Consider the following 27,194-nt stretch of genomic DNA (forward strand, 5'->3'; position numbering starts at 1 on the left):
CCTCTCCACGCCTCCCCGGCGCGCTTCGCTCCCGGGACCGCACTTACCGGGAACTCACCGCCCGCGGGTCGGGCCGCTGCGCTCGCCGGGCGCCGCGGGGATCCTCAGGCTGCCGTCGCCCCCGCGCCCTTTGGGCGCGCTTGGCCCTTCGCTTAGAAGGCGGGCAGGGGGCGCGCACCGTCTCCCCCACCTATGACCGCCCCCAACCAGAGTCGCCCCCGCTGCAGCTCGGCCTCCAGGAGCGCCGGCCCGAGTCTCCCTGAAGCGCCCTCTCGGCCCCGGGTTGGATGCCGAGGAGGCGCGCCGCAGATGTGGAGGACCCCGAATCCGCGGTCAAAGGGCAGTTTGGCGCCCCCTTCTCCTGCGGGGCGGGGGGGAGTGGCGGAAGTCAGCTGAACCCGGTTTTACAAGGACTCCAGGCCAGATCCTGATCAGCCTGGATGCTGGGGTGCGAAATTCTCTTTTCAACCCTCTGGGTGTGTGTGTGTGTGGGGTGACCGAAGTCGGGAACACCAGCGACACTTTTTTTTAAACAAAACTTTATTGGTAATAGTTTTCAAATATGTTTACAACAGCACACTGTTCGAGAGGAAGTCGCGTCCTTCGCAGCACACAGGTTGAATCGCCCCCGTGCCCACCCGGGGCCCCACCCCAGGCCTGAGAGCTCCTCCTGGGATAGGGAGAAGTTATGAGAGGGACAGATTTGGGCTCCCCACTTCTATTCAGAGAAAAAGAAGCACAAATTAGGGGAGGGGTGATGGACAGCTGACAGCTAATAGGAGGAGCGCCCAGGATGGGGGGCGGAGATAGTTCAGTGAATAAAACTGGCAGCCCTTCCCCAGCGACCCTGGCCTTGAACCGGGGCCAGGAGGGGGAGGGGGGCTTTGCCTCCTTTTGCGGGGGATGCCTTCCCAACTGAGCCGAGAGGAGGCTGGGCATTAAAATCTAGCTGAGAATAAAATTAAGGAGTTTTGGGGGGAGTGCTGCTGGGAGGAAAGACCCTGGGCTTGGGGCTCCCACTCTATCATTTTGGGGGACAACTCCTCTTTGGCAGGGAGGGGGGCAGCTGCTTTGTCTGGGTCCCAAAGCCCAAGGGTGACAAAAGGTCTGTTGGGGCAGAAGGGAATAGGCTTCAGGGGCTAAGACCCTTCCAGGCTTGGCAGGGGACCCCAGGAGTGGGGGACAGGGGAGATTAGCAGCTTGGAGGGGAGGTTGGAACCCCAGTTCCTTCCTTTATAAGTCAGTCTGCTTCCCAGCCTTGTTAAAATGGATTTGAGGAGGGGGCATGGGAGGGGGCTTTAGGAAGGTGGGAGGGAGGCACTGGTGGAACTTAAATAAGTTTGTAAATAAGATTGTAAATTGCTTTTTAAAAAACTCTAGCAAGCAACCCACTGGTATGTCACTAAAATCTCTCCTTCCCGGGCAGGATTGCTCTGAAGGGAAGGTTGGCCATTCTTTCATTCTCCCTTAGCAGGTGGTGCCTGTGGTTTGGTGAGGGAGGTGGAAGTGGGGGCTGGAGTTAAGTTCCGGCCCCTCTTTCCACACCCTGTCCCTGGATACACTAGCAAGACCTGGCCTGACTAGAACTGAGAACTTATTTAAAATAGGCAGAAGTGGGCTGGGGTGGGGGGCCATAAGGATAGGGGAAGGCAAAAGCAGTAGGGAGGCAGGAGGGCGAAAGGGGTGAGGGGGAGCAGCTGGTGTTTCTGTCCCTCTGAATATCTGGTCTTACTGCTCCCCCTACCCTGGAGGGTGGGGTGGGTGTGAAATTAGATGCAAGGAACTCTGGGGCCCTCTGGCTGTTCAATCCAACCCTCCCACCCACCCCCCCCCCACACAAAAAAAGAAAAAAACCCTTGGGGGCACAGGCACACCCCTAAAACTCAGAAAACTCCTTGCCACACTTCTCATTGATGGAGACTCGAATCTCTTCCTCCTCATAGTCGTCAAAGTTACTCGTGTCCCCAGGGCCTTTAAACTTTGGTATGAAGGGAGCTTCCACCTGGAGAGGGGTCAAGAACCACCCAGACCTCAGCAGTCAACATAATCTTCATTACAACAATAAATGTGAATGGCCTAACATTCCTGCGATCACTTGCTAGGACCCAGGCCTGAGCTTAGCATTAAGATGTGGACTCACCTTAACAACCCAAGAATCTTATAGCCAACTCACCAATGGGGAAATGACTTTCCAGGGTGGGTCATCTCCTGCCCAAGGTCACAGAGTGGCTAAGTGACCCCCACAATCCCATTTCTAGACTTTTATTGCTCTAAACTGCCTCAGCTAGATTGACCCAAAGCCCATGGCCTATTTTCAAATTCCTCTTCCCTTTCTATCTCTCTACTGGCAGCTTTCCCTGGCTCTTGGCCTGCCCCCAAAACTCTCTGCAAACCCAGGGAGGGGAGGGGGGCCCACCTTCCTCTGGTAGATGGCGATCCAGTCAGTTGTGGCAAACCACTTGTGGTTCTTGATGTCATTGACCCCATTCTTGAGGTTCCCGAAGCGCTTGGTGAGGTCCACCTGCAGTAGGTTCCGCAGCAGATCCTTCAGGTCAGAGCTGAAGTGAGACGGGAACCGCACCTGGGGGGCGGGTAGGGTCACAGACATGGTGGGAAACTGGCTTGGAGCTTGAGAACCCCAGAACACTGCCTTTATCATCCAACAGTCCTATGGGGCAGAGGACCCCAAACTTGAGTGTGTGTTGGAATCCCATTAAAACAGCTCATTGGGCCTGCTGGGCATTTCTGATTGAGGAGGTTTGGGCTGGGGCCTGAGAGTCTGCATTTCTCGCTAGTTCCCAGGCCATGTTGATGGTGCTGAAGAGGGGACTACTTAGAGAGCTGCTGGTCCGAGGTAAATGCTGTGATGGTTCCCATTTTAGAGAAGAGATAAATGAGGCTTGTAAGGGTTAAATAGCTTGCCGAAGGTCACACAGAGGAGTGGGATAGGGTGGCTCCATTTTGGGTCTCCTGGACTCCAGAAGTTGCATTTTTAGCCACTGCTTCCTAAAGTGGCTCTGCTGGGATCCGGGGACTTTGGAAATATCCACACTTATGAGAGAAACAATTGTTTTTCTATTTCTCTCTGTCTGCATAGCTAAGCCTCTTCCATTCTTTCAGGCTCAGTTCAAATCTTCCAGAACTTTCCCCAAATGCTGGGAGCCCACAGCCTTTTATGCAACTAGTCACTAGATTTACAGCTACAAGAATGGACTGCTCTGCCTCTTACATGCTGTGTGACCTTGGCCACGGCCTTTAACCTCTCTGAGCCTGTGCCTGCCTCTCCAGCATGGGGCAGATATCCCAGGGTTGCATGAGGGAGATAAAACCGCTGAGGGTGCGTGGGAACTGTGAAATGCTACAAAGAAGGGAGTTAGGCTCTTCTCATTCCTCACGGAACCTTCTATGGCTTTTTCTTTGTTTCCTACTCTGGGCCATTCTCTTGGCAATTTCTATTCTGCCTAGTGGCAGACACCTCATCTTTTCCTTTTTCATGACCCCACTTTGCAATTGGTGATTTCTCTCAACCTCCCTGAGAGGCAGGTGGCTGGTTCCCCAGTTCTCAGGTGGGTAAGGTGAGGCTCAGATGGGGAAGGCACTTGCCCGAGGTTTCAAAGCCAACGGGTGGCATAACTGGGACCTGCTCCCACCATTTCCTGGGCCGGGTGGAGGGATGGTTGGGTCCTCCCAGCAAGATGGGTGAGCTGAGGACAGAAGGGCCTCTTGGACCAGACATGTCCCCTTTCTGTACCTCAGCTTCCTCAGTCCCTCAGAGTGCTGGGTAGGATGGAGGGGGTGCAGTGGGGTGGTGGGTGCTTAGCACACTCTGTAGATGTAAGCTCTAACACTCTGCGAACACCCATTACGTGCACCCACCAAGTTAGGAAGTCTACATTTGGGAAAGGGGGTGTGGGCCATGCACCCCAAATGATTGCCAGTGGGGTCTGGGAACCAAACACATTCACTTTTCTATTGCAAAATTTGTGAAAACTCATGCTCGGCGGGGATGACTAGGGGAGAGAACAGCCTCATGTTGGACAGGGTGGGAGTGCAGATGAGACTTGGGATTTCGGAAGCTTTTGGGAGGTTGGCGCTGTGGGTCCAGGATTAGCCAGGAAGGCTGTGTGATGTGTTGGCCTTGGTCACTGTGGCCGGTGCATCTGGCTTCACCTCCTAGCCAGACTTAATGAACTTTCAGATTATTCTGACAATGACGGTGGGTGGGGAAGGGTCTGTCCCAGGTGGAGCCCCTGCATCCGGGCCTCACCTTCCCAGAGACAATCTTCTCATAGATCTGGATGGGCTGGTCAGCGAAGAAGGGCGGGTAGCCGGCGGCCATCTCGTAGATGAGAACCCCCAGGGCCCACCAGTCCACAGCCTTGTTGTAGCCCTGGAGTGAGAAAGGGGCGAGGGGTGAGGGGAGAAAGGGGAGGAGGGGGCCGTGCGTGGAGCAGGCCTCAGGGGCAGTGGGAAGGTTGGGGAGGTGCCTACTTTGCTCAGTATGATCTCAGGGGCCAGGTACTCAGGGGTCCCACACAAGGTCCAGGTGCGGCCTTTCACACGCTTGGCAAAACCAAAGTCTGTAACCTGTGGGCACAAGAGCAGGGTTGGCAGGGAGGAAGGGACGGTCCAGGCCATGGCTACCTAGGGCTACCCCTCGCCGGGCCCGGCGGGCACCTGAATGTAGCCCTGCTGGTCGATGAGAAGGTTCTCCGGCTTCAGGTCCCGGTAGATGAGATCAAGGGAGTGCAGGTACTCGAAGGTCAGGACGATCTGGGCGGCATAGAAGCGGGCATGGGGCTCGCTGGCAAGGACAAGTGGAGAGGGGATGGGTGAGTGTGGGTGGCCACATCCAGCAGGCCCCACCCATCCCCAAATGGTTCAGCAGGTGGGCCTACAGAGCTGCCTCCAGCCCAGCTATCCAAAATGCATAAGAGCAGCCTTATTCATATAGAGCTCCAAACTGGAAAGAGCCCAGATGTCCATCAACAGAAATGGCGTCACAGATTGTGACAGATTCACACAATGCAATCCTACCCAACACTGCCACCAGGACAAATGATGAATATGCTCAAAACTGTGGCTCGATCTCAAAATGATTATGTGAAGTGAAAGAAGAAAGGGACAAAAAAAAATATGAACTGTGTGATGCCATTTATATCAAGTCAAACCCAGACCAAACACATTCTATGGTGTTTGAAGCCAGAAGGAACAATTGCCTTTGTCGGGGCAGTGATCTGCCAAGTAAGGCATTCGTGGGAATTTTCTGGGGTGATGAAATGCTCAATATGGTGTTTTGGGTGGTGGTTACACAAATGTATGCAACTGTCAAAACTCATGGAACAGAACATTGAAGACCTGTGCATTTTATTGTATGTAAAGTGCATAGCTATGTGAATAAACAAAATAAAACAATAGCATAAATTTAAAAGCTGCATAAAATTGCCAACTTAAATGGCAACACCTAAGTCACCATGTTTGTTTTGTTTTGTGGTGGTTGAAACATAGCAGATTCCTCACCTCAGGGAGAACGAGAACCCACAGGGACCTGGAGAGGCCACCTCCACTTCCCCAGATGGCTTGGCTGTGTGACGCCGCCTGTGGACACCCCCAGGCCCGGTGTGGCTGGGTGTGGTCCACTCACCTGAACCTTCCGATCCGCCGCAGGTGTGAGAACATTTCCCCGCCAGGCACATACTCCATGATCATGTATAAATTTGAGTTGTCCTGTGGGGAGCAGCAGCTGATCAGGGCCCTGTTCCCTAAGCCCTGGGCCCCAACCGAAGGCCTGGAGGCCTCACCCAGAAGGTATCAGAAATATGGTGAACATACCAACGTAGGCTCCTGTATAAAGCATGTGCCAAGCACCAGGTGCTGTGTTCACTGAACTACCTGTCTCATTTGCTTTTGCTCATGAGGGAGAAGGGAGAGCCATCGCTCTGCTTATGGGGGTGAAAGAGAGGGCTGGCTAGAGGTGCCTGGGCTGCAGAAGAGACTCCATAGCAGCTCATGTCTGTGACTGTCCTGAGCAAGGCTCTTGGGCCACAGTTTTCTCATCTGTAAAATGGGACCAGGATAGGCTACAGGATTTATGGGGCCCCCCCAACATAAAAATGTGAGGCCCTTTGCTAAAAAAAGTGATTACAAATTTTAAGACAGCAGTAGTAGAGCATGACATCAAGTGTGGGCCCTCGTGACAGCCTTGGTGGCAGGCCCCGACTTTCAAAGTCTCGGCTTAGGACAGCACCCAAAATCTCTCACACAGGGTGCTCATAATGTGCTCGGAACTGTCATGGCAACCCCACCAGGCGGAGACTGTTATGATCCCCATTTTACAGATGAGGAAAATGAGCCTCAGGGCAGTGAAACGTCACAGAGGCAGGTGGTGCAGAGCTTGGATTTAAACCCAGGCCATGTGTCAGGTTCTTATAAATGGAACAGTGATTTTGAGGGATGTCATCCAGGTTGAGTGTCTCCCCTGCCCAAGATTATCAACTTAGACTCAGGAGTTGAACTTGGGTGTATTAAGAGTCCCAGGCTGATACCCGCCCCCGCCAACAACCAACGCCATCAGTGGGTGGGCCTCCCAGGGCAGCCACTGGCTATCCTTGGCCCCCAGGTGTGGTTTCCTTCTCTGCTCCCTCTATTCCCCGACGGCTGGGCCCCCACCTTGAAGGAGAACTCGAGTCTAACGAGGAACGGAAAGTTGACTGCCTGCAGGATGCGCTTCTCATTCAGGGTGTGCTCGATCTGTTTCAGCTTTACCACCTGTGGGCCGGGAGGTGGGTGGAGAGGAGGGGAGGATGTGAGAGGGCTCTCTCACTCCCCCCAACCGCTGAAGTAGGGGTGCCAGGGCTGAGCTGGTTCCTATGAGTATCTGGGACCTGTGGAGCTGAAGCAAAACAGAAGGCCGAGGCTGCCTGCCTGCATGTGTGGTACAGGACAAAATACATGTCACCAGGCCTCTCAGCCCAGAGAGGTCAGAGCCTTGGTGGGAGAAGCTCTGTGGGTGGCCAGATGAGGTGCCTGGCAAAGTCTGGGGGGCAGGAGTAGTTAGAGAAGGTTTCCTGGAAGAAGAAGCAGTAGAGCTAAAAATGAAAACACAAGCGGGAGTAATGCCAAGAAGCGGAGGGCTTACAAATACCTTCTCTGCATCTAGAGCGCCCCCAAACACCCATCTGAACCCTGGGCTAATTCCTCCTCAGCCCTCAGCTGTCCCCAGCAGGCACCCTGAGCGTAGTAATAGAAGCCTTGAGAAGTATGCACTGAGCATGCCAGTTTGGAGCCTGGAGAAGGGAAGTGACTTGCCCACAGTCACAGGCAGCTAGTCAATGGCTGGTTGGTGTGTCTCAGGCAGGCAGCTTGGCCCCTCCGTCAGCTCTGAACCCGTGTTCAGAAAAGGCTGGGGCCTTTTTCACTTTGCTCACGGCTGTATCCTTTGGGTCTATACCTGCACTACCCAGTACCATCCACACTAGCCATATATGGCTGCTGAGCACTTGAAACATGGCTGGTTAATTGTGGTATCGAATTTAAAATTTTAAATATCTAACGTGAAAAGTGAAAGTTATCCAGTTACTTTAGAGCCTATCTGGAACAACATGGGCTATGCAAACCTGCTCTTTCAACTCCTCTACTTTTTCTTGTCTTTAGAGTAAAAATTTAACATCAGAATGCAGACGTAAGTATAAAATGTAAGCTGGATTTCAAAGACTTGGTATGGGAAAAAAGAATATACAATGTCTCATTAATGATCTTTTACGTTGGTTAAATGTGTATTGAAATGATAATGTTGAAGATATACTGGCTTAATTATGACATAATGTTAAAATGCATTCCACCTGCTTCTTTTTGAATGGGGCATCTAGAAAATTTAAAATCATACATGGCTTATGTGACATTTCTACTGGACAGCATTGCTCTAGAGCAGTGCCCAGCATTAGTAGGGTGTCAAATATTTATGGAGTAAGCAGACCTGTGTAAACACTACCTCTCCCAGGAAGACCTCCGGCTTCTTAATGTAGGATAGGTGTCTGACTCTGTGCCCAGTGCCTGGATTCCCCTTGGTGGCTGGCCTGGAGAGAAAGCTCATGAAAGCAGCATGATGCCCTTCTGGCCCTCAAGACTGCCACATGATGGGAGCTCAGGAAGTAGTTGGTGAGTAGATGGGCAAGAAGAGCAGCAGGTGGCACTGGGCCGCCAGGCAGAGCCGAGCTCACCTTCTGTTTGTCCAGGATCTTCATGGCGAAGTGGCTCCCGGTCTCCTTGTGTTTTACTAGCATCACCCGCCCGAAGGAGCCTGTGCCGAGGGTCTTGATTCGTTCAAACTGATCCAAATGGGCTGTATTCTGTGAGCAGAGGGGTTGAGAGGTTCAGGGACCCCCTACCCTGGGGCCTGCTGGGATGGAGTCTGGGGCATCCCCTTTTCCACCAGCAGAGGGGACCATGGGGTGCAGGGGGAGTAATAGGGTGAGGACAGGGGGTGGAAAAACAAGATGGTGGAGGGCACAATCCTTGAGGTGGATGGCAGGGGCCAGATCTTGCCCTGGCCTGGAGCCCAGGAGGTGCTGGTACCTGTGTAGGGGGCAGGGACCACCAGTTGGAAGGGGGTGGTAGGGTGGGGAAGCCCGGCAGTGGGTGATCAGGGTGCCTTAGCCCAGGGCATCTAGGCACTCTCCACAGGGCCCTAAAATCCTAGCCATGTCATAGGGATGCGGCTGGGAGACTGGGGGCCATCAGCTCACCCCTCCCAGGGCTCTGCACCTGGTGGGGCTTACCTGAGCAGGATTTTCCCATTTTTTAAGAAAATCTTCTTTGGCTTTGGCTAAGAACTCTTTCACTGGAAGAAAGAGAGGGGAGAGTTAGATGGAGACCCTGTCTCATTTGGGTGGGCCCAGAGTATTACTGGGGAGATGCCCATGTGTAGAAAGTGAGGTGCAACTATCTCAACCCAGAGCCTGACCTTTCTTCCCAGGGCCTTTGGGGGCTCTGGCTGAGTCCGAGGGCAGCTTGGGGGGCCTTGATCTGGGCTGCAGACTGGGCCCCTTTTTCTATAGAGAGGTGGGATCCAGTCTCTGCTCTCTCCAAAATGGGGTGCAGGGTGACTTGGGGGTCACTCTCAGGGGGACAGAGGGCAGCACCCAGGCCAGCCCACCCCCACTCGCCCCAGTTCTGACTGACATTCCACGGCCAGGGACGACGCCAGCTGAGGTATTTATAGCCTCAGGATTTGGCTGTTCCTCAGGCCCCTTCTCTGGGGAGGCCAGGCCAGGGTGGAGGCCTCTGGGGCTCATGTAGCAGGCGCCCTTGGGGGGCTCAGCTGTTGCCTTGGCCCCCACGTGGCTCTGTTCCTGCCTTTGCCAATCCAGGGGCCCTGGCTCCAGAGCTGGTTCAAGGGAGTCCTCACCTGATGCCCGTACCCCAGGAGCCCCTCAGTACCCCAAGGAGAATATCACCATCCAGCTACTACTGAGGACTTCCTGGTGGGCAGACCCTGGGCCTGTTCATTCAGTTCACTGGCCAACCTTCCTTTGATCCATTCTCCCCATTTAACATCCTAGGAAACTGAGGCTTGAAAAGAGTCATTCTCCCCAGTGCCCAGAGACAGTCCCGCAAAGCAGTTACGGGCCAGGGCTCTGGGACTGAGACCAAGCTCAGATCCTAGCCAGGTCCTTGATAAGGTGTGTGACCTTAGGCAACTGAATTCACTTTTCTGGGTCTCAGTTTTCCTCATCTATAAAATGGGGATGATAGAAGTAATGACCTGGCAGGGTGGTTGTGAGGACTGAATGAGTTAATCTTGGCAAAAGGGGTTCGACAAGTGGCCTGCATGAAGTTCGTGCCGTGTAACTGTCAGCTATTAATTTTGCTTTCAAGTATTTTAAAAATTGAGATATAAAATACAGGAGGTGCGTTGAGTGCTCAAATCTTAAATGTGTGGCCTGATAGATTTGTATATTGTGGACCTGTCCTTATCACCATCCCCCGGGGCCAGGCACTGTTGTTCAGGGACCCTGCCTGTGTGCCAGCCCTGTGACAAATGCTTTCTATGCTTAATTCCTACCCTGATGGCTTGGAGCTGCTATTACTCTTATTGCACATAAGAGAAGACTGACCAAGCCTGAGGGTGCCTGCCGGACGGACCTCACTGCTCACAAGATTAACTGCTTCACTCCTGATGGGTCACAGTGCACTAGGGTGGCCCACAGACAGAGCTGTCCTGGACCCCCTGATGTTCCCGGATGGCTGCTACTCAGAGAGGTCCTGTACACTTGTACTTTGACCTTGCCTGTCATCTGCCTGTCCCGCTCATATGCAGTAGCAGGAGTTCCACATGGTTTTTGGATAGTCATCACTTCCCCACTGACCCCAAGGATTTCCCTCAGCGTTTGGACAAAAGAGCCTTCCATGAGGCTACAAGAGTGGCAGATGTAGGAGAGACCGCTGATCAGGAAAGTCCTCCAGAGAGTGACCAGGCAGAAAATGGGGAGTCAAGGAATGGCCAGGAGTCCTAGGCTGGTGTCTGGCTTGGCCACCAACTGTCTGAGAGGACTCTCTGAGTCTGGGGACAGCACCACATCCAATGCTTTCAGTAGCAGAATCTTTTCTGATACATACCACTTTCCTTCGACACCTGCAAATGTATACACTGAATTCTGGGTGAAGGTGAGACGGAGGGTACCCTCTTGGGACTCTACTTTCACCCACTCAGGGAGACAGGGAGGACTAGGCTTGTGAGGAATCCAGAATGACTGGTCCTGCTTCCCCTTTTGCTCTCAGCCATCCTTGAGAACTGCCATGTCCTGCTTTTCCCTACTCAGTAAGCCTTTGCGTCTCTCTGGCTATCTGCGGGTACCCCGCTGAGAGGCTCTACAGGGTGCCTTGGTCTTACCACAGTAGAAGGGCTAAGGCTACATCCCCTCTGGTGCCACTGGTTTGCCAGATTTGGGGATAGGGCGCAGGGGATGGGTGGTGCCAAGAGGAACAGGCAGAGAGAGGGATAATGATGGGGGACCCCAGCCAGGAGCCCCCATACTCACCTCTGCTTCCTGCCTCTTCCAGCAGAGGGTGCAATAGGGGATGGAGTGGGATGGGGTGATCTGAGGCCCATCTGCCCCTGGCCGGGGAGGCTCAGGGTGCTGGCTGTGGCTTAGGTGCCCAGAGGGCGTGGCGCAGGTAGCTCAGGAAACGGACAGTCAGGTGGGCCCAGAGAAGCAGCTGAAGCCACAGCTGGAAGGTAGTCTCCGAGTCCCCACCCTGGCCACTGCCTGACCCCAGATCCATGCCAGGCTACCTTGGGCTCTCCCTGGAACCTTCCCTTTGCAGGAGAACCAGGAATATGCAGAGCCTCTGAGCTGGCTTCCTCAGGAGGGCCTCGGGGGACCCTGGAGGAGGAGCTGGTTGCCAGGGAAGCATTTAAAGGTACCTAATCCTGGCTGGCCAAGGTTTGCAAAGGCTCTCCTTGGCAGGAGGTGGTGGGAAGATTATCCTGAGGGTGTCCCTCCTGGCTGGCCTGCTTGTCTAGGGGGCAGGGTGCTAAAACTAACTTCCCATTCCAGGGACTTCACTGCTCCCAGAATACCAGGCTCTGACTTCCCCAGTGGGTGCTGGACTACCCAAAGGATGGTACTCGATGTGTCCTGGGCAGTGCCCACTAGGCAGAGGGGAAGGAGTTAAGGCTTAGGCCCAAGCAGCAGCCAGGGACTCCCTGGGGGCTAAAGAGGCCCCAGAGCTCCATTAATTAGCAGAAAGAGCAGCTGGAGAGAAAGGCAAGGGTGGGGGGGATTGAAAGCCACCCTATCTCCTCCCTTGAGTCTACTTTGAACCAGAAGCCCCAGATTCCTGCTACCACAAGAGAGAAATGGGTACATCTGGCTTTCTCTTGCTCCTATGCGGGGGCAGAGAGGGGAACGGCATCCTGGGATGTCCTTGGCCTCTGTCAAACCTTGCCCTGTGCTTGGCTCTGCTCTCGGCCATGAAAGTCCAAACCGGAAACGAAAAGCTAAACCCAGGGGTGGGGGAAGGGGGAGCTGCCTTGACCATCTTCCTCCTTCTTTCTAGATCCCAAAAGAAGTGGAGGGTCAGTAGCAGCTTCTCCCACAGTGCCCGGCACCAGTGGCCCTTCTGACAACAGGAAGTGGCAAAGAAGGGAAACCCAGCCAGCTGCTGGCTTGTGAAATCTGCAGCCCTGCCCATATATTCCACAGGGGGAGTGCCAGGCTCCACTCTGGTCCAAATTCGATTTGGACTCACAGAGAGAACCCAGAACTCCTTGAAAAGCCAGGGCCGTGGCAGGAGGCAGGAGCCCAGCCTCAAATCCCTCCCTAGACAACAATCTCAGTACCTCTGCCCTCTGAAACTTGGTCGTCCCAAGAATTCTAGGGCAGAGATACCCAGCCTGGGCTAGACCCCGTACCCCAGGCTGGCTGATTCATCCAGCCTGGCTTGAATTCTTTGCTCTGCTGGAACATCCTCCAGTTTGAACTGGACCCCAACACTGCACCAGACCAATCCCCATTCTAAATTGAACCCCTGTTCTGGACTAGGAGATCCCCCAGTCTGAGCTGGATCCCAGTACTGGGCTGGAACACTCTCCAGTCTGATGGATTCCCATTATGTGTTGGACCATCTGACCTGGACCCCATCGCTGAATTGGATCGACACTCTTTCTGAGCTGAACCCCAACACTGGGCTGGACCATCCCACCTCCCTGCTCTGAGCTAGACCCTGACTCTGGGTGGACCATACCCCTTGTCTGAACTGGGCCACCCATCCCCACAGCTCTTCCCCAGGCCCCCAGCCCGGGGTTATAAGGGAGAGGTTTCCAGGACCAGCCAGAAGCCCACAGCCTTTTCTTCTCCACCTGCTCCCCAAACTCTACTGCAGCCCCTCCCTGAATAGAGGGGCAGAGTGTGCCTGTGGAGTTGCTATAGCAACAGGGCTCAGCCTCACCGTCGTTGGGGTTGGAAGCCATCACTCAGTCTTCCACCCAGGGCACCAGGACTACGGTGGCTGGGAAGGCTCATGAGACCTGCCACACCAGCTTGGCTGCCCATCGCTAGAAATCAGCCTACAGGGGGAGCCAGGGAGTTGTGGGGGTGATGGCAGGAAGAGAAACCCAACTTGTGGGCCAGTGTGTGCAGGGGAGAGACAGATAGGACCTTCAAGCTTCTGTAGGCCTGACTGGGCCAAGGAAAAGCTGCCTTGGCAAGACCCTCTTGGGCACCCATACAACTGCCACTGCGCAGAGGGTGTTTGACTCTCTCGGACTTCCGTAGGATGTTACAAGGCAATAATTTTTCCCATCCAGGGACCTCTTGGGGGCACTTCTCACTCTCGGAACCTGGTTCTGCTTGTCCCTGGGACCTGGGGCGGATGTCTGGGGGCTCCCTCTCACCAGCCCTGCCCCTTCTCCCGTGGGCCAGCTCCCAGGGGTGCCTTTAGCCAGTGCCAGCCAAGGCCTGAGCCCCACTTGGCTGACTATCCCAGGGGCCTCTTGGGGCCGCTGCCATCTCTCAATTTCTCCAACTTGCTCTGAGCCTGGTGCTAGGTCTTTTTTTCTCTGCCCTCTTAGCATCTTCCCCCCGGCCCCTGCCAATGGCTTTGGTATCTTTGGGTACAGATTTCCCTCGCCCTATGCCAGTGCTTCTTCTACATAGATCCCTGCTCTCTTGGGAGGACGCGATGCTGTCTTGGCCTGGCACCAAACGGCAGTACAGAGGGCTGCAGGATGCCTACCTAGTGCCTACTAAGGCTTGGACAATCTCCCTCCCTACCCCAGTAGGGCTGGTGTCTGGCAGATGAAATTCAGGTGCCCCCTGCAGGCTGGCCTGGCTACTGCCCCCACCCCCTGGCCCAGCCCTAGTTACAAGAGGGCAAATTTTGTCTAACTCCATCATTTCAGAATCAGCATGCCAAGCACAGAAGGGCTTCCTTCTTTACCCCGTTTCCTTCTCTGAGATCCCCTGCAAGCCACTAGAAGTCAAGCTTACTGTGTTTCCCGATAAGTGACATGGGTCCCTTTGGCAGGGCATGGAATGATTTTAGGGGTTTCATTTTTCTAGTTACATTGTATTTCATTGTGTAGCAGAGAGAATATAACTGGCACAGCAATCCCATGACTTCATTTGTATTACTGCTTAGAATGGATCAAAGTTTACCTCTGAACAAAAGTGAGTCAAAATTTTTATTTTCAATTAAGGAAATATAAGTGAATAGAGTAAAACTCAGGGAGGCAGTGTGACAATGTCTGGCCTGGGAAATTCTGGGGTCCAGGAAGTTGGCTGGTAGGTGGAACTGGATGTGAATCCTGCCTCTGTGATATCTATGTCAAACTCAGAGAGGCTGTTTGGAAAATTCAGAAAACAGCCTGTTACGAAAATCACTCAAGCATATAGATCTATGGAGACCATTTAGCCTGGCACATCCTAGATGCCCAATAAATGGTGGTCCATTCCTGAGTGTCCTGCCTGTGTTCTCTGACTTAGCAGTTCCTTCCAGAGACTCTGATTTTTTGGAGGGAGTCTTTACCCCATGTGGCTTTTCACGCCCTACTGCATGCAGATGATATGCCTTGAAAGTTTTCATCTCCCCAACTTTCAACTGAGCAATGCCCTCTTGTAACTAGGGATGGGCCAGGGGGTGGGGGCAGTAGCCAGGCCAGCCTGCAGGGGGCAGCTGCTTGCCTCCACCTTTTACCTCCCAGGCCTCACCTGCTGGAGGCCCAGCTCCTCTCCCTTTGCCTCGTCCCCTCCAAGCTCATACCCAGACCTTTTTTGGTCACTACCCACCTGCTCTTCTGTCATCAAGCGCTCAGCTACAGGCACTTGCTTCCCTGTCCCCCACCCATCGGTGACATGTCAGGCCTCCCCATGGCTGTTCAGCGACTCTGAGTTCTGCCATTTGAATCCATCTGGGAATAAAGTTCCCTAGATTTCACGCCTGGGTCTTCCTGGGAGGGGGCATTCAGAGAACTCAGATCCTGGGGTTTGAGACCAGTAACTGGAAACGGCATATTTGGATGTGGTCTCCCTTTTCAGCTCTGTTTCTGGGAAGGGGATCCTAGTTGAGGTCCAGCTTTAGGCTTGGAGTGATGACAATTTAAGAGCTGGAGGAACTGAGGAAGGGGCTTGAGGCCATTTCTGAAGGCATTTCCAGATACAGAATCTCTCTGGCTGGTGGGAAAAGGCTGACATAATTTGGGGACTGAGGGGCAACAGGACTCTTTCTGGCTGAGCCCTGGGAATGATCAGAATCTGTCCCTTGGCAAAGCAAGTCATTAGATGTCACCCACTATTCTCCAAATGCCATATCCCAAATCCCTTTTCTCACCATCCCGGCTCAAGCTGAATGAGCCTTGTTAAACCCAGACACTTTTCATCTCCCACTTTTCATCCTGAGCCAGAAGTGGGTGAAGAATCCCAGGGGACTGGGTGAATGACGGAGCCTCAGTTGTGAAGCAACCATTTATTATTGAGGGGACCTCCAAGGAGCCTAGAGCTCACTACAGGAAGTAGGTAGGGGCTCTGCTGCCACCTCCCAAACCAAACCTGAGCAGGAGAACGCAATGAACCAAGCAAGACCAGCTCAAACTTGGCTTTCGACGCACTGAAGCAGTTCTCTAGGTTCATAAACAGTCTGCTACCCCAGCCACAGACAGATGCTTGCTTGGAGGAGGGAATACAAGCAGAAGAGCAGAGTGGCAGAGAGTGACAGGATGAGAGAGGGGCAGAGGGACCCAGAAAGATCTTGTCCCCCATGCCAAGTGACACAGAAGGGAAAACAATGCTGGAGCTCTGGGAAAAGCTCAAGGCGACAAAGTAGGTTTGGAGGGGGGCTGTGGTAAGGTGAAAAGGGGAAGGGCAGGAGAAAGATGGTGGGGGGCTAGAGGGGGAAGGGGTGTGGTCCAAGTGGCCAAGGTCCCTGCGGGATGGAGGCAGACCCCACAGTACTCCCAAAGACTGGCAGGAGCCTGGGTCGGGGTCTGGCGGTGGGTCCCATCTGTGGGAGAGGTGAATGAGGAAGCGGGGGGATTAGAATCTGGGGAGAGGGTCCAGGAAAGGAGGGAGTGGGATGGTGACGGGGCCCCATGTGGGGCCCCAGTGGTCATAGCCATGGTTGGCAGTGACAGCTGGGTGGGGGGGCACAGTCTTTGAAGTGGGGGGCGGCTTTTGGCAAGGGGGCCCCTACACAGGATCTTCTGACGGCCCTGGGCCTCAGCCTCGGACAGGCAGGGGAAAGGGGTGCTGGGGGGTAAGCAGAGAGAAATGGGGGGGCGCGTGGGGGAGGGGCCAGGCGGTGATGGACAGAGCGGGGGCTGGCAGCGCGGGGCCGGGATCCGGTCACGGCCCGAGCACTCACCGCTCTCTTGCTCGCTGCCCTTCTTGGCGGCGGCGGCGTTGCCCATCGCGGCGGCGGCGGCCGGGGCCGGTCCCGGAGCTGCGGCGCGGCGGGTGCTGGCGGCGGCCGGCGGCCCCCGAGCGCGCTGGGCGGCGGCGGCGGCAGCGGCCCCTCGGGTTGCTGCGCTGGCTGCGGCGCCGCGACCCCCGCCAAGCCCCTGCTTCCCGCGTCTCTCCGCGCCCGCCCGCCCGGGAACCTCAGCCCAAGTCCCTGCTGCTGTCCGTGACGCTCCCGCAGCCGGAGCTCATTGGCCCAGGGCGCCGTGACTGACGGCACCGCGCTGCTGCCCATTGGCCCTCCGCGACCCTCCCGCGCTGCTATAGGATCTCGGCCCCGTGACGCGCGCCGCGGACGCCCGGCCACTCGCACGGTCGCGAGGAGGCTGATTGGCCGAGGGTCGCGACAGGGCCCGGGGCTCGCCCAACAAGACCGCCAATTGGCCAAGGCGCGCAGTCCGGCCAGCCCCATCACAACGTTCCGTGTCAATCCTGGGGTGAGAGGGCGGGACAGAGGCGCTGCTTGCTGTATGGGCCGGCCGGGCGGGGCGGCCGAGGTTGGCTGTCGGCAGCACAGCGCTCCGAGGTCCAGGAGGCGGTCCAGGCGAGCGCTAGTCCGACCCTGGACTATGCACGCCGCAGTCCCCCGCCCCCCGCTCAGTGCGGTAGCGGCCGCTGGCCAGTCAAGGTTGGCGGCGCGGACCCCCGCCCCTCGCCACACACACACTCCCCCTCCGCGCGCAGCCGCTGTCCACCTGCTAGCGGGGGAGGGGCACGGTAGAGCCACGGGTCAGAGGTCGCCGGGCCGCCAGCCGTCGTCATTCATAAGGCCTGGCACAGGACAGTAGCGGCGGGCTCGGGGGTGGAGATAGGACTCCTGGGTCTCCCTCAGCCACAGCCCGAACTTCAGGAGGATGCTGGGCCTCAGGAGCAAGGGGAGGTTGGGAGGGGAGGGCCAGTGTCTATCCCTTTGTTGGGCGCCCACGCTGGGCTCGTACCAGTAGTTAAGAGCAGGCACTTGTTAAATACATTACTTCTCACAACAGCCCTATCTCGCGGGTGCTATTATCGCTCCCATTTTTCAGATGAGGAATCTGGGGCACAGTCAGGGCTGAGGATTCCCTGTCTTGGCAATGCGGAGGGAACCTGCCCACCCGGGGCAGAGAAGTATCAAGATGCCCCTGCCTTCAGGGTGTCCTTTTTATACACACACAGCGCGAGGGCAGTCATTGTTTCCCACTGTCACACTACCGACATTTGGGGCCTGACCATGATCATTCTTTGCTGAAAGAGTTTTCTTGTGCACTATAGCATATCCCCTTTAGCAGCACCCCCAGTCTCACTACCCACTGGATGCCAGTAGAACCTTCTTCATCTGATGTGACAACCAAAACCATGTCCAGACGTTGCTAAATGTGCCCCCAGGGAAGGAGGGCCAAAACTCTCCTCAGTTGAGAACCACTGAAGCAGAGGAAAGCCCAAACCGGAGGTGCCCAGAGGGGCAGGGGACTGGAGGAGCCGGCTCTCCTTGTCTCAGAGGGACTAGTGAGTCTCAAGCTGATAACCTGCTCTGCCTATAGACTTGTACAAGCTGCACCATACCCAGCTGCTGTCTGCACCCATGCTCCTAGGTCGACCATAGTCTCAGGGAAGGAAGAGTCCGGGCTCTTCTGCGAATTATGGGGAAATAGCTACCAGCCAAACTACTCCACCTCTGGCTGTGGGGTTACAAAGTAAGGTTAAGTAAAATTTAAGAAAAGTGAGGCTGTGTGTGTTTTTGGAGTACAATGTTAATTTTTTCCTGTGGGTCAAGGTCAACCTCCAAAAAATCACTGATTATGCTCTATCTACAGAACAGCTAGGTTGCATTAAGTTTCATCAAAGAAAAATCCCTTCTTGAACCTCAGTCTGGATTACAGCTATATAACCAATTAAGACTAGAGCAAGAAGCTGAGCAAGGGACAAGGGGAAGTCAACCCACTGGCTGGACCCTCCACCATGTCTCAAGGAGATGGACGAAGGTGCCTCAGTTCATCTGAGACAAAAGCAGAAACAATCAGTCTAGATGAAGTGCCTTTTATTTTTAGACAACCAAACATATTTAATATAAAAACCCTTTAATATACAAACTGCAAAGACAACAGCGTCCACGTAGCAGCAAGGGGATGAGGGCACGGCAGGGAGCATGGCAGGAGGGAAGGTTTTTCAGAGTCCCTACTGCTTCTCGGGGCTGTAGTCACTCTGTGGCTGGTGAGAGCATGAGGTCTTAGCAGAGACAGATCAAGGCCGCCAGACACAAAAGGGCCCTGATGCCAACAATGAGACAGACCAAGCACAGCAGGCCCCTCCGACATGCCATCTTCCCACAGTAGCAGCCTCTAGGGAAATTCAGATCCAGTTAGGAAGCAACAAGAAAGTGGTCGTGACTAAGAGGACAGTCACCCATCATTCTTCAGCATCCTGCTGATCACACTTTTGGGGACTAAGTTTCCCAGGGGCTTTTGGATTGGAAAGACCTACAAATCTTCCTGGGAGGAGGACTGAAATTGTGCCCAAGTCCACCTTCTTACCTAGATTCCTTGCCTGTGACTCCAGAAAGCTGGGTGGATCTACTCAGATGTTTGGGAAGAGAAAGGAATGACAAGAGCCTTTGGCCCAACAGGGCCAGAGCCTTGCCAGCCACTGACCATCAAAACCTCAAGGCAGGCCCAGGAGGTCTGTGGAAAGAGCTGTGGATCAATGGTACTCACAAGAGCATGGTGACACAATAGCCTGCAGGTAGAATTTATAGTGTGTGGAAGAGAAAAAGGACACAAGTCAGAAAGAATTAAGAACTGAAGTACCTGCTTCTTATAGGCCTGGGCAGTGGAGGTGAGATGATCCTTCTGGGTCGGGACTGGGAGAGACCTGAGTCCTGTTCCTTCCTTGGGGACAAGTTTGACTGGCCTGGATGTAGTGGATGGCCCCAAAATCCTCCAGATGGCCTCCACAGTACTCTCCAGGAGGCCCGGCTGCCCCTTCCAGATGTGTTAGGAGACCGGCTGCAGTCCCGGCTGGGCCCAAGTAGGGCCTGGAGTCCCCCAGTTAGATGCAGTCCATGGAGTTTTCAGGGAGGAGGCCAGGGATGCAGCCAGGGAGCCCCAAGCCCTTGATAGGGGTGCAGCTGAGGGAGAGGCCACAGCCTAGGGTAGGGTCCTGGTTCTCTATGGCCTCTAGACTGTCCGTGTTGTTGTCCCAGTTGATGTGGAAACGAGTGACCCGGGGGTTTGAGGCCAAGATGTTCCGTTGGAGCTGAGTGGGATGAAGAACGTCAACTTGTCAGCATTCCCTCTCATTACCCCCAGACAGGGTACCTCCAAGCCCCTACCCCAGGAAGAGCAGACCTTGCTTAGTCTATCACCACCACTAACATGTGTGGGACTCTAGGGAATGCCTGTGTACCATGATTTAGGGCTGGGGCCTATCTAATCTTGACTCTGTGAGGCATGGTTCTGAGAAACAAAGACCTCTCTCTCTCCCATTCTAGCCCAGCGTTGCAAGATCTGGGCACTGTATGAAAACCTTAAGAAGTAACCTTGGTTCCTGATTCCAATAACTTAACTCCCACAAGTGCAAAGGAGCCTGCCAGTCTGAAGCAGGAAGTGCAGTGAGGCCATACCTGAGAGAAGTCTGGCTTCGAGGGTGGGTTCTCCCGCAGCTCAGGGTCGGGGTACTCGTTGTTGACATAGTAGCCCACGCGGATGAACTCCTGTCCGTGGTAGGTGCAGGTGATGAGGACCACAGTCACACCGACAGCGTCACTCTCTGGGATGAGGGATGAATTGGGGGCGTCGGCCTAGGGGAAATACATCCTGGGCCTTAGCATCAACTGCCACAGTTGTGCCTTAACCAGCAATACAATGATTCTCAAACAACATTTACTGAGCCCAAAGTATGACCTCTGCCGTCACGAGTTTTCAACTGAATGGGTAAGAGACCCAATCATGCAAATGCCTGTAAAATGCTGAATGTGACAGGTGCCACCAAGAAGTAAATGATGCTGAGGAGGAGTGTGGTGAGCCACGGGGAGGGCAGCATGAGGTTGAACAGGTGAGCAGGTAGGTACTAGGATACCCAGGGCCTATTGGACCAGGTAAGGACTTGGGGAAAAAAGCCAGACATTTAACAGAAGGTAAGTGTATTATTCCCACAGTCTGAAAAGATGATTCCAGTGGCAGTGTGTGGAGGTGTGATAGGAGAAAGCCTTAGTGGCAGCAGGGTGATCATGCAGGGGTCATACCCTGCAGAGGATAGTGGCCTAGACCAGACAGAAGGACAGAGTGGACAGATTCGGGTATGTTGTTATGGATAGGGCTGGCTATATAACTGGTACAAACTGAAAACACAGTTGTTCAAAATGTGTACACTTCAGCCACTGCCAGCAGAACATTATAGCAAGCACAGAGCCTTGTGCGATTTATGGATCGCACACCCAGGGAGCCCACCCTGGTTGTGGAGTAGATAAGGCTTGCTGGTGGATGTGATACAGGTGAGGAGGATTAGGTGATGGATGAGGCTGCTTAGTTAGATTGGGGTGGGAAAAGCAGACATGGAAGTGAGTGAATGGATTTAAGCAGAGGCTCTCAAACTTCAGTGTGTATAAGAATCACACTAAATCTGCATTTTTCACAATCCTTCTGATACTAGGTTAGACTCTTAACAGTTATAGCAGATCCTCATTATTCACTGATTCTGTATTTGCAAATTTGCCTACTTGCTAACATTTATTTGCAACCCCAAAATCAATATTTGGGGGCACTTTCATGGTCATACGAGGACATGCACAAAATGGGAAAAACCTGAGTTGCTTGATGGGCATATCCCCAGCCTAAGTCCAACAAGGCGATGCTCCGCCTTGTTTCAACTCATACTGCTAACAAGTGTTTTTTGGTGATCTATTTAGTGCCCCATTTTTTTGCATTTCTGTGCTTTTTGTTGAGGATTCTGTTTAAAATGGCCCCCAAGCACAGTGCTAAGTGCTATCTAATGTCCCTAAATGCAAGAAGCTGTGATGAGTCTCATGGAGAAAATGCATGTTAGATAAGCTTCATTCAGGTACAAGTTATATACTGTTGGCTGAGTTCAACGTTAATGAGTCAACAATAATAATACTAAATAAGGTATTTTAAATAAACATAAAGCAAGGTTATATATTGATTGGTTGACAAAAATGTGACACATAGGAACCTAACTCTGTATTTCCTATAGGGACAATGGTTTATAGTCACTAATGCACTGTTCACAGTGACTTCACAGGACATAATTCCCATGAATAATGAGGATCGACTTTGAATCAGTGGCTCATGGTAATAGCCATGACACAGAGGTGGAGGAAAGGAAGGTGTCTGAAGTACCTTTGAGAAGTCAGACAGTTCTTGAGAGCACAGCCAGGATCTAAACTGGAACTTTTGACCACCAAACCACACTGTGTGCTTTTGGGTAGAAGCAGATGCTTCTGGGTGTCAAGGCCTAAGGCCTCACCTTTCTTACCTGAAAGACAAACATGTGTCTCCCTGCTGGGACAGGGCCGACCAGCACTGAGTCTAGGATTTGATCAAACTCCTCACTCTCAGCTGAGCCAACATAAATGATCTTCCACTCCAGGTCTGCAAGGACAAGGGTGTTAAGTAATTGAAACAGCTCAGCAGCAAGAAGACAGGGAAAGGGTCTTCTTGTGCTGTTCTGTACAGATCCTTAATGTAGCAAAAGATTCTTATTCTCAGTAACTCCTGACAACCTCTGGGCACTAAGTGCCAGGCACTGTAGTCCTAAACACTGGGGCAGGCAGGAAGCTCTTACGTCCAGTGGGGAATTTCTCCTGTGGGCCTAGTTTTGCCAGGTGACCTTGACTGTGCACCTTTGGGGAAACTTGGGCCTCTCAGAGCCTGAGGGTGAACCATATGGCAGAGGCTGAATTAAGACCCACGTGACAGTGGTGTGCTGAGGAGGGAACAGCAGGGAGTTGGGCCATTTCAGGGCCCTGCCCACTGGGTGCTGGGATAGGAAGCAGCATCCTCTTTCACACACAGGGACCGGTGCCACCGAACTGAGTAGATCCCTCGACAACTGGGGCAGGGCGGCAGATTCCAATCTAGCAGGGGAGCCAGCCAGCAGAAGGGGGAAGACAAGGCCGCTGGGGGAGCCAGCCAGTCCCCAGGTCTTCAGGACCCAGCACCAAGTCATGCCTGCTCATGGCCACTGCAGCAACAGCGACTCAGTCAACAAATGTAACCTCATAAGGTGATCCTCTGAACCCCAACTTTCTTGCATCTCATCCAGTACAGGGGATCCTATCCCTGAGTATGTTCTGGCAAGATGAAAGAAAAAGTGCTTAAGGAGACCCTGCCCATCAATCACAGGAAATTCCTAGTGACTGCTGCCTCTTGCAGGAGGTCCAAGTGTATCAGGGGCAAGGTCACACTAGTACAGGGAAGCTTGGCAAGAGACCTGAAACTTATTTTAGGTTCTCTGAAATTACACAACCTACCGCTCCAGCAACTGGGGGAAGTTTCACAAGCTGTGATTTTCACAGGAAGCAAATGCCCCTGGAAGCTGCTGTTCCTTGGTCCAGTGTCCCGCAAGCATATCCAACTTCGGAAGCACATTGATGCTGGGCCACGACTACGGAGGTTGGCTACCTGAACCCCAGGCTCTTCCTTGATACACTGGCTTCCTGTCCCTTTACAGTTTCACCCGGGCTTACTTAGGGACCCCAGCAGGTCCATAAGACCCCAGCAGGTGACCCCTAGGCTCACTGGGGTTCAGTGAAACTCTAGTCTCTCGTTTTCAGGGAAGATTAAGTTTATTGGTTTATTTTTGTTACAGGTAGTGATACAACTAGACATGTTTTGGAACAAAAGCAGACCAGCTAACTCTGTTCTCACCTTTCTCACACAGCTCTAGATTTTGGTATCTTTCCTTCTGGCCACTTTCCCATCACCAGTGGAATCACATATGTGTGCTTTAACTAATGTGCTGGGGGGAGATAGAAAGGAGACTGAAATACAGCAGGCCCTGGGCACGCCACAGGCACTCGATGTTCAATGTTTTTAGCGAAACCTAAACAAAGACTGTGTGGATGCTGACTGGAAGAGAAAACACACTGCATGGGTAGCCAGGCAAGTGGGCCACAGTGGCTCCCTTAATAGGAAAGTAACCAGAGAATTAATAGAGGAACACAGAAATTGACTTAAGAGCTGGAGTAGCTGATAAAATCATCTGTAGAAGACGAAAGGACCTACATAGTGGACTCGTCTTAAAGGTGAAGTGTTTTGAGCTGAAGCATACTTAAATGACTTCATTTTTTAATATAACTCCTCTGTAGAATTAGATACAGGACATCAGTACCATCAGCACAAACTCATTCCTATTGAATACACAATTATATACATGTAACATGTGTACCTAACCTTCTGAGCAATTTGACTGCATTATATTTTGTCTTTGTGCCCTAACCTTACAATCTAACCACTGTACGAGATGCTCCTCCACTATGCATGAAAACAAAAACGAAACCAATGCCATGATAAAAGACATAAAATATTATAGTTGAACTAGCTGAAGAACCTGTTTCCTGCCATTAAAAAAACCCTCAAACCTATCTAGTAGGCCTTTTTCTGTGTATCACTTAATCTTTGTAATTATACAGAAGAACCTTGGCTTGACCATAGTATTAGCTGTGGGTCAGAACATCTGGCCCCATAACTTATTCAAGCAGTGTCTGCTGAATTTCTCATCTAAATAGGGAAAAAAACATACCTAATGTGTTAAATGTGGACCCATGTTTTGGAAGCATCTAATTCCAGATGCTGAGGAGAAAGAACAAAAAGGGCATGGAGCCCCTGGGAAACAAGATCAACTGACTGGTGTCTGGGTAGCTTGTCAGATCTTCAGTTGTAGTGTTGAGGTAATAAGACTGACTGCAATTTCTCCGGGATCTGAGAGACTTCTAAAGCCAGGCCCACTCCACCTTTTGGAAGGCAGGCAGGAAACAAATTCTCCTGTGCTGTGGGAAGAGGGCCAGGAAGAGGCAGAAAGCAAGCTGGCAGGTCAGTCATGGAGAGCCCGAAGGGGAAGAACCAGAGTCTAGATCTCCAGATTTTGCTTTCCAGCTTGAAATTCTGTGAGCAAAAGCTTTATTGTCCAGTGTAATTAATAATAGCACACCCTTCACTCTCTTTGAGTGTCCTGATGTGGACATAAATTCTATTTATGTTCTATTTCTAAAATTGAGGATGCATTCATTCTTTTCCAGGTTATAGCAGAGATAAAGAACTCTGGACTCAGAATTTAGAGACAAGCTCTAGTATCAATAATTCTACCAACCAGCTATGTGACCTTGGAGAAGTCATTCTGTTTCTATTAAAAAATAATGATCAGCAGGTTGATTTTGGAACTTTCCTACTGATTCTATAAACAGATTAGAAAAATAACAGGACAGGGGCTTCATAGAAATAAAAGTACCAGATAATGACCACACGACCATTTTTAAATGCAAGGAGCACAAACGGGCTGATTGAAACCTGATCTCCTGCCATTTGGGAACTGTGAATCCTTTAACCTATTAGCTCCTTACATCTCCTCCAGGCTTTAAAATTAAATCTTTATTCCACAACGACATTCTACACTTTATTTATTTATACCCTGCCTTGTTTCAGAAAGGATTTAACTGGGCTTATTCTATAGTTAGCCACAAGTAAACTCCATAGTTTATAAAGGAGAGAAACCAAGGAGGAACTGATCCTCTGGCCCAACCCAAGCAAACACATCTCAAACTCAACCCCAAGCTAATCCAAGTGGCGAGCTTTGCAGGCAAACCACTCATCTACCACCAAGAGGCGCTAGTTCGCACACTCTGGCCTCACAGATCTCCATCTCCTCAGCTGCTGCCTCTTTAACTACCAAGTGAAATGGTCTAATGGAGAATAGGCAGACGTCGAAGATACTGTGGGTTCAGTTCCAGGCCACCGCAATAAAGTGAGTAGTAATCTTTTTGCTGGTGGAAGGTCTTGCCGTACATTTGTAAAAATCGCAACATCCATGAAGTAAATAAAATGAGGTATGCTTGTACTTCCTCCTGAAAGTGATGCTAAGACTCCCTGGGCAACCGTAGATTTTTTTTTTTTTTTTTATAGACATTTCCTAGAAATGTCTTTTACTGTGTCTTTTACTGTGGCTCTTATCTTCTCATCTGTGAGATAAGAGCTATGTCCTCCTTTATGTCACACAGATGAATAAGTACATCAGTGAAAGCAACTTGGAAAAGATGCCTCAAAAGTGGTGACCTCCCAGCTGATTGAAGCTGGATGCCATCATGGCTCAGCCCAGCCCACCTACCCTCCGGACTAGGTCAGCCCATCTAAAGTGCTGGAAGAATTTACAGCAGTAGGTCAATTGGAACCTCTCAGACAAACAGTGAGAACTAATGCTTGCCTGGCTAGACCACCCATCAGATCTGAGTGTGTTCATCGGAGCCCACAGTGAGGGAGGAATGGGAGCTGGAGAGACCACGTTATCCTCAAAGATTGGAGCTAGATGCCAGGCTATAATTCCCCAGGTGGAGCTCAAGAGTAGAGGGTTGGGGCTGGGCTAAGGAGGAAGGAAGCCAGGTTCTAGGTTAAGTTCTTGGGGTGAAAAACAAGAAGTGGGTGGGGCTGTTTAAATACCAGCAGGTTAGAGAATGGATTATTGGGAGATAAATGGGGAGATGGGGGTGAGTGAGGTCTTGCCAAAGTAGAGGGTCTTCACAGGAGAAAAGGGTGATAGGAGGGGCTCCAATGGGGAAAAAGGAAGGGAGCTTGGGGGAGAGGCCTCCGCAGGGAAAATGGGGGAAAGGCTGAAGTTTCTATGGAGGAAATGGGAGGTGGGGGTTTTCATATAAATAAAAAATAGGAGGCTAGAGGTTGGAGTCTCCACAGGAAGAAAGTGAGGTGGGAGTATCACCACAGAGGAGAGGGGATTGAGTGGCTGGAACAGAAATAGAAGAAATCTATACAGAAAGAGAAGATGCGGCGGGGGCTGGGGGGTTCTTGCTACAAGGAAGATGAAGTGGCTGAGGGTCTCTGAAAGTTAAAGAGTAGCGGCTAAGAAGGTCTCTACATAGGAAGCCCAAGAGCTACACAGGAAAAAGGTAGAGAGGGGATGATGAGGTCTTCATGGGGGGAAACGGGAGTATCCGTGGGCACTGAGGGGGTCGAGTTGGCCGCGGGGTCGGGGTAGGACGTAGTCTCCACGCGGAGGCTGGAGCTGGCGGGGAGGGGGACAGAGATACGAATTGAAGGATTATTTGATGGAGAGGTCGGGTTGACCCGGGGGACGGGGGGAAGTGTGGGTCCACACAGGCCCAGCCTCACCATCCGCCAGGGCCTCATTGCACTCGAAGCTGATCTCGAACCGGAAAGGGCTGTGAAAAGGGCTCGGATTCTCCAGCACCGCCACGTTCAGCACCGACACCTTGGCCATCACCTCACCGGATCGCGGCTAAAGCCGGAACTGGGGCCGGGCCCGCGTCTGCGCCCTGTCGGGTCAGCCGGACAGCGTTGCGCACAAAGGCTCCCACCACCTCTATGGAGTGAGATGTGTATCTCCTCCGCGCGTCTCCTTCAAATAGCCGGGCTCACCCTCTGGCCAATCACCGTCAACGCTCTCCGGCGGCGCGAGCTGCCCCCCTTAGCCAATCCTGGAGCTCCGGGCGGCGCGCGCCGAGCCTCCCCAGACCAATCCGCGGAGCTCCCTCTCGGGGCCGCGGGACCATCTCTTGGC

General features: G+C 52.7%; 3 protein-coding genes across 3 annotated transcripts in view; all 3 read right to left on the reverse strand.

Moving 5' to 3' along the window:
- The window catches only part of SAMD1 (sterile alpha motif domain containing 1), a 22,374-nt gene extending 3,626 nt beyond the window's left edge, over positions 1 to 18,748 (reverse strand). Inside the window, exons 1-2 of the mRNA XM_023525614.1 lie at positions 18,724 to 18,748; positions 16,407 to 16,641 (exon numbers count right to left, since the gene is read on the reverse strand). Of these exons, the coding sequence (XP_023381382.1) occupies positions 16,407 to 16,641; positions 18,724 to 18,748 (260 nt within the window). The remainder of the gene's footprint in view (positions 1 to 16,406; positions 16,642 to 18,723) is intronic.
- On the reverse strand, positions 523 to 16,600 carry PRKACA (protein kinase cAMP-activated catalytic subunit alpha). Its single transcript, XM_011384486.1, has 10 exons — positions 16,360 to 16,600; positions 8,778 to 8,839; positions 8,220 to 8,348; positions 6,670 to 6,768; positions 5,645 to 5,727; positions 4,678 to 4,804; positions 4,492 to 4,587; positions 4,268 to 4,390; positions 2,417 to 2,581; positions 523 to 2,002 (listed from the first exon to the last, which is right to left on the reverse strand). Exons 1-10 carry the CDS (start codon positions 16,403 to 16,405, stop codon positions 1,877 to 1,879), a joined length of 1,056 nt encoding a protein of 351 aa, XP_011382788.1. The 5' UTR covers positions 16,406 to 16,600; the 3' UTR covers positions 523 to 1,876.
- ASF1B (anti-silencing function 1B histone chaperone) lies at positions 18,455 to 27,194 on the reverse strand. The gene is made up of 4 exons (XM_011384488.2): positions 26,786 to 27,194; positions 21,924 to 22,039; positions 20,053 to 20,229; positions 18,455 to 19,685 (listed from the first exon to the last, which is right to left on the reverse strand). Exons 1-4 carry the CDS (start codon positions 26,892 to 26,894, stop codon positions 19,479 to 19,481), a joined length of 609 nt encoding a protein of 202 aa, XP_011382790.1. The 5' UTR covers positions 26,895 to 27,194; the 3' UTR covers positions 18,455 to 19,478.

This window comes from Pteropus vampyrus, unplaced genomic scaffold, assembly GCF_000151845.1.
Source record: "Pteropus vampyrus isolate Shadow unplaced genomic scaffold, Pvam_2.0 Scaffold583, whole genome shotgun sequence".
In the NCBI taxonomy this organism is placed as follows: Eukaryota; Metazoa; Chordata; class Mammalia; order Chiroptera; family Pteropodidae; genus Pteropus; species Pteropus vampyrus.

What these genes read in the sequence shown, in the direction of transcription:
- PRKACA (XM_011384486.1), bottom strand. Translation starts at nt 16,405, where the DNA reads ATGGGCAACGCCGCCGCCGCCAAGAAGGGCAGCGAGCAAGAGAGCG. An exon ending in GGGCAGCGAGCAAGAGAGCG is followed by an intron (nt 8,840 to 16,359) that starts GTGAGTGCTCGG and finishes TCTTTCTTCCAG; the next exon opens with TGAAAGAGTTCTTAGCCAAA. An exon ending in GACTCGAGTTCTCCTTCAAG is followed by an intron (nt 5,728 to 6,669) that starts GTGGGGGCCCAG and finishes TGCTCCCCACAG; the next exon opens with GACAACTCAAATTTATACAT.
- ASF1B (XM_011384488.2), bottom strand. Translation starts at nt 26,894, where the DNA reads ATGGCCAAGGTGTCGGTGCTGAACGTGGCGGTGCTGGAGAATCCGAGC. An exon ending in GACACATGTTTGTCTTTCAG is followed by an intron (nt 20,230 to 21,923) that starts GTAAGAAAGGTG and finishes TATTTCCCCTAG; the next exon opens with GCCGACGCCCCCAATTCATC. An exon ending in CGAAGCCAGACTTCTCTCAG is followed by an intron (nt 19,686 to 20,052) that starts GTATGGCCTCAC and finishes CATCCCACTCAG; the next exon opens with CTCCAACGGAACATCTTGGC.